This window comes from Ceratotherium simum, chromosome 4 (genome assembly GCF_057802395.1).
Source record: "Ceratotherium simum simum isolate JZ-2026a chromosome 4, ASM5780239v1, whole genome shotgun sequence".
NCBI lineage: Eukaryota > Metazoa > Chordata > Mammalia > Perissodactyla > Rhinocerotidae > Ceratotherium > Ceratotherium simum.
Genome location: NC_141903.1, coordinates 62,737,225 through 62,750,628, shown reverse-complemented (window position 1 = coordinate 62,750,628; position 13,404 = coordinate 62,737,225). Strand labels below are relative to the sequence as shown.

Sequence of the window (13,404 nt, the reverse complement as noted above, 5' to 3'; positions counted from 1 at the left end):
TTTTTTAAAGATTTTATTTATTTTATTTTTTCCCCCTAAAGCCCCAGTGGATAGTTGTATGTCGTAGCTGCACATCCTTCTAGTTGCTGTATGTGGGACTCGGCCTCAGGATGAACGGAGAAGTGGTGCCTCGATGCGCACCCGGGATCTGAACCCGGGCCACCAGCATCGCAGCGCGCGCACTTAACCACCAAGCCACAGGGCCGGCCCATCCTTGCCTACATTTTAAAGTACACTATTTTTCAATATTGAGAACTCTGCTAGTGCCTCCCCGGTGACAACTTTTTCTGTTAGCCTGTACTATATACCTATCAAATCAAAATTAAATGGATTTGGAATATTACTCAGCCATAGAAAGGAATGAAGCTCTGATACATGCTACAACATAAATGAACCTTGAAAACACTATGCTAAGTGAAAGAAGCCAGACACAAAAGACCACATACTGTGTGACTCCATTTACATGAAATGTCTAGAACAGGCAAATCCATAGAGACAGAAAGTAGATTACCAGTTGCCAGGGGCTGGAGGAAGAAAGGAATGGAGAGTGACAGCTAATGGGCACATGGTTTCTTTCTGAGATAGTGAAGCTGTTCTAGAATTAGTTATGATGATTGCACAACTTTGTGACTATACTAAAAACCACTGAATTGTATACTTTATTATTTTTTTTTTTTAAAGATTTTATTTATTCAGTTTTTTCCCCCCAAAGCCCCAGTAGATAGTTGTATGTCATAGGTTCACATCCTTCTAGTTGCTGTACGTGGGACTCGGCCTCGCGTTGGACGGAGAAGTGGTGCCTCGGGGCGCTCCCGGGATCCGAACCCGGGCCGCCAGCATCAGAGCGCGCGCACTTAACCGCTAAGCCACGGAGCCGGCCCTGAATTGTATACTTTATTTTTTTTTTTTTTTTTTTTTTTTTTTTTTTTTTTTAAAGATTTTTATTTATTTTTTGCCCCCAAAGCCCCAGTAGATAGTTGTATGTCACAGCTGCACATCCTTCTAGTTGCTGTATGTGGGACTCGGCCTCAGGATGGATAGAGAAGAGGTGCCTCGATGCGCACCCGGGATCTGAACCCGGGCCGCCAGCATCGCAGCGCGCGCACTTAACCACCAAGCCACAGGGCCGGCCCGAATTGTATACTTTAAAAGAGTGAACTTTATGATACATGAAGTATATCTTAATAAAAGAAAATTAAATGACTTTAAATATATATAATACATTACATGTGAATGAGTTACACATGTATGTGCTTAAAATATAAAATCTATGTAACTACCAAGATCATCTGCCTCAATTCATTGAATCCCATTTTTCACCATACTAAGTGAAAGGCTCTATTTCACAAGTATTCATCGTCCTGAATATTAAAAAATCCTAACTATCCAAAATTATTATAATCCCTACGGGAATCAGAAGGAACAACAACCACATGCTTATGTTTGGCAATTAAATTTAATTTTTTCCAATTTACCTGAGGTAGTTCACAGTCAGAATTTAGAAAAAAAATACTAGCACGTGCTAATGAGAAATTTTTAACATTCAAGTACCACATACAAGCACCTATACAGTTATAGGGTCAATTCATAAAATCACTGTTTTGAGAGGATTCTTGCTTTTAAGTAGTATTTGCCTCTAAACCACCAAAAGAAAATAAGCAGAAGAAAATTTATAAACTAAGTTATAAGGAATTCAAAGATTAGAAACAAAATGAAAAACACAAGAATGATAACAAGTACTTACTAATTTGTTTTCCTGCATGTATATTCTTTGTAATTTCAGACAGCCCTTAGCTATGACGATCATGCCTTCATCTGAGATCTTGTAACACTGGCCGAAATGAATATCTTTGAGTTCTCTGCATTTTGAGCCCAGCTGTAAACAAAGAGATTTGGCTGAATGCTCAGAAAATAACAAAGGTAACATATTTCTAGTGGGATTTCCATATAATTTTTTGAAAATAGCCATACCAAGTTAAACAATTGTTTATAAATCACTTTTAAAATAAAATAGAATATAGGCACTCTATAATTTAAAACAGTATTGTGTAAGCCTTTTCACTTTCTAATTACTTCCTTGCTTCAACTACCTCACACTATATGCCCACCTAGGTACCCAGATTCCGTAACACTTCAGATTCACATCTTTATTTCTCTTGAGTATTTACATCAAAGTGTTACACTGAGTGGGACACAGGTCCAAGGAATAAAACAAAGGTGCAAGAAGTGAAAAGGTCCAGTGAAAGAACGTTTAATTCATGAGATTCTACTTCTACTTCTAACTGCCCCAATGAATCATTTTTCTCCATCAGCTCATTTACTCTGTGAAAGAGAAAATAAGTCTGAATATGCTAGAGCTAATATGCTAGTTAGAGTACTGAACTGAAAACAAAAGGACTAGTGATTTCCTGATTGAAATCCCAACTGTACCTTAAATAGTTACTCAATAGGTACAATGTTCCCATTAAAAACATTATGTATCACAGAGAACAAATTACATATATTTCCTTTCAAAATTTACAGTGATTAGATGATCCAAACAAACTATAAATGAATTCTGTTTTATGAGTATTACATACGAAGAATCATCTTAGAGATAAATAAGAAAGTTACTTTAGTAACAACCTATATATCAAAAATTATCTAAAACGTCACATTAAAAACAATAAGACCCTTGGGGCCGCCCGGTGGCGCAAGCGGTTGAGTGCGCACGCTCCGCTGCGGCGGCCCGGGGTTCGCTGGTTCGGATCCCGGGCGCGCACCGACGCACTGCTTGGCAAGCCATGCTGTGGCGGCGTCCCATATTAAGTGGAGGAAGATGGGCACAGATGTTAGCCCAGGGCCGTCTTCCTCAGCAAAAAAAAAGAGGAGGATTGGCGGATGTTAGCACAGGGCTGATCTCCTCACAAAAAAAAAAAAAAAAGAAAAACAATAAGACCCAGTGTTGGCAAGCGTTCAAAGTATGCTAATACATCACTGGTAAGAGTGTAAATTAGTATTAAAAACCTTCCTGGAGGGCTACTTAGCATAAATGAAAAAATTTTATAAAATGTGCCTGAAAAACGTATGACTCAGCTTCTAAATATTTACCAAAAAATTAACTAAAGAGTGATGGATAATTGGAGAAATATGTGGTAAAGTAAGCACACTACAGTGTTAATTATACAATCTAGGTAGTGGGTATATGGGTGTTCACTGTAGAATTCTTTCAAATTTTCCATACATTTAAAATTTTTCATAATAAACTGTTGGAATAATTAACTAGAGGTGTTTGGTAAGATTTCACTAAAAGAAATTAGCAGAAGGGATTTTTTTTTTAAATAGTAAAATATAGGGGCCGGCCCAGCGTGTAGCAGCTGGGTTTGCACGCTCTGCTTTGGCAGCCCAGCCCAGGGTTCACAGGTTCAGGCGCGGACCTGCACACTGCTCGTCAAACCATGCTGTGGCAGCCTCCCACATACAGGGTGGAGGAGGACTGGCACAGGTGTTAGCTCAGGGCCAATCTTCCTCACCTCCCCCCCAGAAAAAAAAGTAAAATACAGAAAACAACTTAAAGGTATAAATTATGGTGTTTTCATAAAATTGAACATTATACAGCCATTAAAATTGAAATAAATATTTGACAAATAAAAATTTTCAAATTTACATAAATTTTTATAATATAATCCAATTTTTATAAACAAATTATGCATTTTTAAATACACACACACATATATACATACATGTATAGAAAAGAGACTTAAATACACACCAAGGTGTTAACAGTGGTTATTTCTGATTAGTACAATAATGGGTGGTGGTGTTTTTCCTCTTTTCTGCTTATCAATCTTCTCAAATCTTTTTAAAAATAAACACTAATTTTGTAATAAAAAAACTTTCAAGATCTATTTCAAGTAAAGTAATGATATTATCAGAAAGATCTGTGATTTCAGTTATTTTTCTAGGGGTGGTGATATATACGAACTATGTGATTTTAATCCAGGCTACACTATAAACAATTATATATTCCACTAGAAATGTAAACAAACGCCAAGAAGACAGAGGTTTGTCTGTTAACTAATGCATCCCTGGTGCCCAGTTTCTTACACTTAGTTGACATTTAGTAAATATTTGTTGAACGAACGGAAAGGCTGATCAGGATCATGCACTGTAGAGAGACCTCTGAAAAATGGATGAATACAGGAAACCATGATTATGGTCTCATATACCACCATGTTCTAGTTAATTCAGGAGTTCTAAATTGAGTCCACAGGTAGAATTCAGGATTCCAGAAAAGTGGATGAGAAAAAAAAAAAGTATATTTTTATTTTCATACTATCCTCTAAATGAACTTTTGCCTTTCCTTCACTCATTAATGTAAACAAAAAGTCACAGTAGTTTAGCAGTATATGTGATTGTAAACAATAGAAATCAAAGATAATTTCATATAATATTACTGCCATTGCAGATACCATGAAATATCATTTTTGTTCATCAGTATTCATCATGTTTACTAGATCCACTACCAGATCTTATAATGCATTAAAGAGGCATAAGTACTTCTAGAACAAATGTTCAGTGGCATATTACTTAGACCTGAGAAAGCTGGATTCAAAGCCAGTAGTAGAGGGCCGGCCCCGTGGCTTAGCAGTTAAGTGTGCGTGCTCCGCTGCTGGCGGCCTGGGTTCGGATCCCGGGTGCGCCCCGACGCACCGCTTCTCTGGCCATGCTGAGGCCGCGTCCCACATACAGCAACTAGAAGGCTGTGCAACTATGACATACAACTATCTACTGGGGCTTTGGGGGAAAAAAATAAATAAATAAAAATTAAAAAAAAAAAAAAAAAGCCAGTAGTAGAGAAAGCAGAGAAGCAACTTGATAATCACTACAGAACTCCCAAAAGGCTCACATATGTCTGGCAGTGAGGTCGAGGTTGGTGCTAAAAACACCTGGATTCTTGAAAGTCTACTTAAGAAGTAGTTAACCAATCAGATCACCTCCCCATTACTACACAGGCTGACCCTGCCGCCTCTCCCACAATAGCAAAAGACTGGAGTCCACGGTGGGGAACAAAATATAGGGTCTTTGGACTGGGGTACGCCATGCATAGCTAAAAGCAGAAGCATACTGCCAAAAATCTGGGGAAGATATGAAAGTTTATACAGTGAAAACGGAGGAATTCAAAGACATAATTCTATAAAATGTTCCAGGATGACTTCTAGACTGAAAGGGCTCACTCACGTGTCTAGCACAAATGACAAAAATAGACGCATGGCAAGGCAAAACATCATAAAATTTCAGAATTATGGGTATAAAAAAAAGATTCTACAGACTTCCAGACAGAAATAGATTTTATACAAAGGATTGAGGATAAAAAAGGCATCAAACTTCTTAACGACAACATGGAAAGAAAGCAAAAGAGCAATGCCATCAAATTCTGATGGAAAATTATTTCAAATCCAGAATTCTATACTCAGGATTCAGACTATGAATTAATTGTGATGGTAGAAAAGAGAAATTTTCAGACATGCAAGTTCTCAAAAGATTTATCTCCCATATATTCTTTATCAGGAAGCTATTAGAATCTGTGCTCTAGGAAACATGAGAATACACCGAGAGAAAGAAGACAGGACATCTGGTTAACAGGACACCTAATACAACAGCAAGATGAGGAAAACCTTAAGGATAAAGGTGAAGGTAAGATACTAAGATGACCAATAATGCAAGAGCACTTGTACAGAAGAAGTCCAGACTGGAGACTTCAGACTATGCCAGGCAAATCTGCTTTAAGAAGATAAATGTGACTAAGTGTCTACATATTGATATAACAATGCAACTGGGGAAAAGCTTTGGGCTTCATTTGTGTTAAGACTATGAAAACTAAGTAAACTAAAAAGGACAAAAAGACATTTATTAATGCCAATAAAAACAAAATTCTATAGAAAAAAAAGGCAGGTGCATAATTGTAAAATGTAAATACTGAATGTTTATTTAACCAAAATTATAACAGAATTATGTTGGGAGGATGAGAGGATAGGAGACAGGAAGGATAACTGAGCTAAATCCTCCCCTTCCATACCAAGGAATCAGCCCAGACGGTCGAAAATGGATAAATCAAAAAAATACAGACAGACATGGAAGGGAAATGCTTCTTCTCTACTACTGCTTCCTTCTTCTGGAGAAAGTTCAATTAGTCTAATTCCTAGTCTCTCCACAATAGTTTGTGTTTAATAAACTAGACATGTTCGGCTCATCTCCACCCTCCTTCTCTGAGGGAACAAACTATCCACAGGGAGCAAGCATCCACTTCTACATTTGCAAGCCATTCTGCTGGTCTGGCCTAACCAATGATGAGTGGGTCCACTGGCCAAACTCCAGCATTGAGTTAAGAAGCCCATTTAACTTTATTACTAAGCAACATTCTCCAATCTAGCCTTTCTGAATAATAAAGTTGGTATTTTTCCTCTGTCATTATTCCTTTGTCTTTTTTGTCAATTTGTTCAGATCCTGGGCAGTAAAGAGACCTCAACATTTAGTGCACCAGCCAAGATCACTGAAAAACAGAACAACAGAATCTATATAAGAGGAGTGATTGATATATTTGGTAGGGGCTTAGACATCAGTGTGAGTCGAGTCTCATGTTAAGACACGTAAGTCACACTGCTGCAGCCTGGAAGAGAGGTTTAAGCTGATTACCAGATTTTTTTACTTTAGCAAGTGGCTTCGGTGACTTTATCCAAAAACAAGTGACTTTCCATAGAGGTAGGGACCACATGGGAAGCCATATAGAGATAAGGACCATGTAGATGGCCTCTATAGACATTTAGCAGGATGGGAGCCCCCAGCAACTTACTAGGGAAGAGTGCCTCAGGGGATAATTACTGTAATTTAGTCTTACTACAGAAAGTGATTTTCTATTTTAGACATCATCACTGGACATAACAGGCAAGACTGCATCTCCATCAGTGCCTGTCTGCACTAATCACCATTCCCCCACCCATAAATGTCCCAAAGTTCCAAACTATCCACTCACTGGAGAGTCAATCATCATACCTAGTGCATTTCCCAGTTTTGCTGCTGTTGTTCAAATCTCTCTCAATGCTGTAACCATCTGTCCATAATCCACAGAAAAACATTTAGAGGGCATCAATCAAGCTCTATAAGAATATCCCAGATAGCATGCCCTGAATTTAACACAATTAGTCCTCTATCCAAAAATCATAGAAGTAGTAATAAGTCTTCTAAACACAGAATTCTCTAACCAGGAAGAGAATGCTGGAGACGTTGGCACTCTGGCCCTGCCAAATGGAGAGATCCTGATAAGAGTCCTAGTGCCCAGGTGAGACACCAAAAAGGTGGTACTATGAAGTAACAACCAGGCCCTAGAGGAAGACATATTCTAGACCATCCTATAAACATAATAGAAAATGGATTGTCCTTGATTCATTTTTTTCTTTTTTACAATAATCATTCAAGATTATGCACAAATTTACTCAAAAACATCCAAAGGTATTTTTCAAATTTTTCTATAAAATGTTGGGAGGTGATTTTCCCAGCATCTCAAATTTTAATTAAAATTTTGCACACTACCCTTGAGAATTTACAAAAGAGAATCTGTTTTAAGAAGCCATCTGTTGTTACTGGGTTATTTTTAGAATAAAACAAACACCTTAGGAAGAGTATACTTCAACGGATAAAGAATCTAGACAACTGAAACCACAACATGGGACCCACTGGGATAAAAACAAGATTAAGTCTTCCAATGTCACTTGAAAGCTGCTCAAAACCAGTATTAAGAAAATATTTTTAAAACATGAGATGTGCCGCCTTCAACAGAAGAGGGAAGATGTTCCTTCTACTTTCCATTCCCAAACTGTCACCACTGTGACTATTAAACACATGCAAGAGAGACCAGTGAATAAAACCCAATCCATATTTTCTAGCAACTTCATCCAACTATGCTAACTGTTCATGTTTGTAAAATCATAAAAATGACAATGCTATTATTTGATTCATTAGTTTGATCATTTGTAGTAGAGTAGCACAGACAATGAGATATGAAAGAAAGCAAAGCAAATTTTTCAAACTGCCACTCGTCTAACCCACTTTAAGGGCTCAAATTTGAATCTTTTTCATAGATTTATATTGTTTAACTTTGCCTTATTTAAAGAACATTCCAGTCAACACAATGAAAATATGCTACACAAGCTACCAAAACATGTACCAAACTATTTTTTAAAAATTGTATTGGCATGGTATATAATTAAAATTCAGAGTAAATGAAAATTCAGAACATATATGGAGTAATCATTTGATTACTCTATCACATGCTGAAAAGATATTTTACTTTTTAGAAAACCAGAAAAAATGCTATTTTAGCACCAATACACAAAACCTCTGTTACTTATTACTAATGTTTCAACTAAGAAAATATTGTGATTAGAACTTTTGCAACTTAACTTTAAAAACATAGGAAGCTATCAAGTGTCCATCAACAGATGAATAGAAAAAATGTGGTTTATACATACAACGGAATATTATTCAGCCATAAAAAGGAATGAAACTCTGATTTATACTATAACAAAGATGAAACTTAAAAATATTACGCTAACTGAAATAAGCCAGATACAAAAGAATTAATATTGTATGATTCCATTTATATGAGGTAGCTAAAATAGGCCTAGAATTCATAGAGACAGAAATCAGAATAGAGCTTACTAGGGGATGGGGGAGGAAAGCAGGGGGAGTAGGAAGTAATTGTTTAATAGGTATGGAGTCACTCTTTGGAACGATGAAAAATTCTAGAAATAGATACTGGTAATGGTTACACAACATTGTGAATGCACTTAATACCACTGAATTGTACACTTCAAAATGGTTCAAATGGTAAACTTTATGTATATTTTACCACAATAAAAAAAATTAATATATTGAAACAGCAAATGTCAATAAAACTTGAAGGGGAAAAAAAACTGCCAAGAGCCAGTGATGTTTGTTCCCAAACCTGTTTTTTCTGATTATAACACAATTACATTAAATATTAAATAAACTGACTTAAAAGGAAAAAGAAAGCTCTTGCTATAACAACTAGAGTAAATGTTTTGCATTCAATGAAAGCAAGCCATAAAAAATTGCTGTTGAATTCGTTTTGGGTAAGACAACTATAAAATTATAAAATATTGGGAAAATCATATTCTAAAGGAAGCTGCACTCATACTGCTTCATAAGTAGCTTTAAGCTCCTATGTCACGTCAATGAAAAAACAACTGAACATCATAAATGCCACATCATGGTTATAGTTTAAGTAAAATAAAGTCAAAACTCGAGCCATCTCTAACTCAAGAAAAAGGCTTTGACCCTATATCAAAAGACTCACCAATGAGTCTATATTTATATAGCTTTTTAAATTAAAATGTTTATAATACATATTGATTTTTGTGATTCTATAATTTAACTGATTTTTCAGGTAACTGACCCACTTCCATTCTCAGGCCTATCAGGTAAGAAGACGTATGCTGAATTATAACAATGCCTACCTATACCTCTCAGGGTTGTTGAGGAGATTAAAAACAGTAATGCAAATAGAAACGCTTATTAGCACACTGCAAGGTACATAAAAGTGCTTAATAAATGTTATATATCATTATTAATTATTATTAATGAGGAAAGAAGGAAGATATTAGAACACTATTCATTAGGATTCATGTGAAGGGAACTTTTTAGAAGTGCTATAAAGATAAATTTCCTGCAAGAAGCCTTCTTGACATTATATGAAGGCTCTATACTTCCAGTTATAGATGGAAAATATGCTCTCTAGTCATCGAATTGGACATCCCAGCTTAAAATCCTAGATAAGATACCACATGGTATGATTAGAAGATCAAGCAGAATTGAAAGAGAATATTGGCTCCATACCTTCCCAGCTATGTGAACTTGGGCAAGTCACTTCTAAGAGATTCCGTTTTTCATCTTGAAATGCCACCTCAGTGTTGTTGTGAAGATTAAATTGGATAACATAGATGAAAGCACACAATACAATGCCTCTCATATGAAAAGCACCCAAAACATATTTACTTTCCTTTGCCAATCGTGACGCTAATTTAGAAAGAGAATACTTACATTCTTAACCTACCTCAATCTAACACATTTTGATAAAGAAGGCTTTCCAAGATCTCTAGTTTCTCAGTCTCATTACAAACATCAATTATCATTACAAGAATAAAATGAGTGTCATGTCATCTGAAAAGGGGACGGAATGAGCTAAGTGGATTGAATATGAACTCTAGACACCCCTAAATATGAGTGTCAGTCCTATTACTTTTTATCTCAGATAAATTACTTATATCTCTTTGTAACTGCTTCCTCATCTATAAAAAGGGAATAATACCTAACTCATAGACTGGTTGTGAATCAAGAGAAATTAAACAGACGAAAATATAGTTAGAATATATGAACAGTGCCTGACACATAGTAGATGCTCAGTAAAGGTTACATACCTGCTCTTTCTCTAGTTGACTAAATATCACAGGAACATGTAAAGATAGATTAGGTGAGACTGACATTTTCCTTTATCTTACAGAAATTCAGAATCAAAAAACAATTAGATGTTGCTTTTTTCCCTTACTGTGGCAAAATATATGTAACATAAAAATTGCGATTTAACCATATTTAGGTGCATAACGCAGCAACAGGAACTACATTCACAGTGTTGTGCAACCATCACCACATTTCCAAAACTTTTTCATCAACCCAAACAGAAAATCTCTACCCGTTAAGCAATAAGTCCCCATTCCCAACTTCCCCCAGACGCTGAAAACCTCTATCTATGTTCTGTCTCTATACATTTGCCTATTCTAGGTATTTTATATAGGCTCATACAATATTTTTTCTTTGTGTCTGGCCTATTTAACTTTGCATATGTCTTCAAGGTTCATTCATGTGGTAACAGTATCAGTATTTCATTTCATTTTATGGCTGAATAATATTTCAATGCACATAGATACAGTCATTTATCCATTTATTTCTTAATGGACACTTGGGTTGTTTCCACCTCTTGGCTATTATGAATAATGTTATGAAAATTAGTGAACAAGTATCTATTTGAATCACTGTTTTCAATTATTTTGGGTATGTATCTAGGGTGGAATTGCCAGGTCATATGGTAGTGCTGTTTAATCTTTTGAGGATCCATCAAACTGTTTTCCACAGCAGGTACACCACTTTATCTTCTCACCAGCAATGTACAAAGCTTCTGATTTCTCCACATTCAAAGCAACACTTTGTTATTTTCTCTTTTTACTTTTTTTATCCATTGGAACAGGTGTGAAGTGGTATCTCATTGTGTATCTCATTGTGGTTTTGATTTACAATTCTCTAATGACTAATGACGTTGAGCATCTTTTCATGTGATTGTTAGCCATTTGTATATTTTCTTTGCATAAATGTCTATTCAAGTATTTTGCTCAATGTTTCAATTGAGTTTTTGGGGGGTTTTGTTTTGTTGTTGAGTTGAAGGAGTTCTTTATGTATTCTGGATATTAAACCCTTGTCAGATATATGATTTGCAAATACTTTCTCCCATTTTGTGAGTTGTCTGTTCATTCTCTTGAGAATGCCCTTTGAAGCACAAAAGTTCTTAATTTTAATTAGGTTCAGTTTGTCTCTCACTTTTGTTGCCTGTGCCTTTGGTGTCATATTTAAGAAACCATTACCAAATCCAAGGTCATGAAGATTTACACCTATACTTTCTTCATCGAGTTTTATAGTTTTAGGTCTTAAATTTAGGGCTTTGACTCATTTTGAGTTAATTTTTGTATATGGTATAAGGGTCCAATGTCACTATTTTGCATGTGGATATCCAGTTTCCCCAGCACCATTTCTTGAAGAGTGTTCTTTCTCCCACTGAACAGTCTTGGCCCTACAGTAAAAAATCAATTGACCATAGATGTAAGAGTTTACTTTTCACTCTCAATTCTATTCCATTGGTCTATATGCCTATCCTTATGCTGGTATCACACTGTTTTGATTACTGTACCTTTGTAATAAGTTTTAAAATGGAGAAGTATGAATCTTTCAACTTTGTTCTTTCTATTTGAGATTGTTGTGGCTATTCTGGACCCCTTAAAATTCCTTATGAATCTTAGGGTGGGTTTTTCCTCTTTTGCAAAAACCACCACTGGAATTTTAATAAGGAATGCATTGAATCTGTAGATTACTTTGGGTAGTATTATCATCTTAATAGTAAGTCTTACAATTCATGAGCTCAGGTTTCCATTTACTTAGGGTCTTCTTTAATTTCTTTCAAAAATGTTTTGTAGTTTTCAGTGTATGAGTCTTGCATCTACTTGGTTAAATTTACTCATAAATATTTTATTATTTTGGAAGCTATTGTAAATGGAATTATTTTCTTAATTTCTTTTTTGGAATTTTCATTGCTTGTGTGTAGAAATCAACTGATCTTTGCACACTGATTTTGTATCCTGGCATTTTGCTGAATTCATTTATTAGCCCAGTTTTTTTGTGTGAATTCTTTAGGGTTTACGATATATAAAACCACATCAATTGCAAATAGATATAGTTTTACTTCTTCCTTTCCAATCTGGAAGCCTTTTCTTTCTTTTTCTTGCCTAATTCCCCTGGCTAGAACTTCCAGCAGAATATAAGTGGCAAGAGTGGGCAACCTTCTTTTGTTCCTGATCTTAGGGGAAAAGTTTTCAGTCATTCACCATTGAGTATGATATTAGCTGTAGTTTTGTCACATATGGACTTTATTCTGTTGAGCAAATACCCATCTATTCCTAGTTTACTGGATATTTTTATATGGAAATCCATGTGTTGGATTTTGCCAAATGCATTTTCCGTTTAAGATAATGATGTGGGGCTTTTCCTTTCATTCTAGTAATCTTGTGTATTACATTGATTTTTGTATGTTGAGCTACCCTTGCATTCACGGGATAAATCACACTTGGTAATGGTATCTAATCCTTTTAATATCCTGTTGATTTCTGTTTCCAAGTATTTTGTTGAGGATTTTGTGTCTATACTCATTAAGGATATTGGTCTGTAGTTGTCTTTTCTTAAAGTGTCTTTGTCTGGCTTCAGAACCAGGGTAATGCTGGCCTCACAGGCATTAGAAAGTGTTGCCTCCTATTAAATATTTTGGAAGAGTCTGAGGAGGTTTGGTATTAATTCTTCTTTACATGTTTGGCAAAATTTACCAGGGAAGCCATCTGGTCCCTGACTTTTCTTTCTTAGGAAGATTTTTATTACTGATTAAATCTCCTTATTTGTTAGAGGTCTATTCAGATTTTCTACTTCTTTTTGAGTCAGTTTTTGTAGTTTGTGTATTTCTACGAATTTGCCCATCTCATCTAGGCTATCCAGTTTGTTGGTGTCTAACTGTTCATAATTTTCTTGTATAATCCT

The 13,404-nt window shown here is 35.7% G+C and overlaps 1 protein-coding gene across 2 annotated transcripts in view; it reads right to left on the bottom strand.

Annotated features, from left to right (window-relative positions):
- The window catches only part of FBXL17 (F-box and leucine rich repeat protein 17), a 479,183-nt gene that overhangs the window by 439,396 nt on the left and 26,383 nt on the right, over nucleotides 1-13,404 (bottom strand). For both annotated transcript variants that reach the window (XM_004420327.3, XM_087429949.1), the window contains exon 4: nucleotides 1,745-1,876. In XM_004420327.3, coding sequence (XP_004420384.1) covers nucleotides 1,745-1,876 — 132 coding nt within the window. The remainder of the gene's footprint in view (nucleotides 1-1,744; nucleotides 1,877-13,404) is intronic.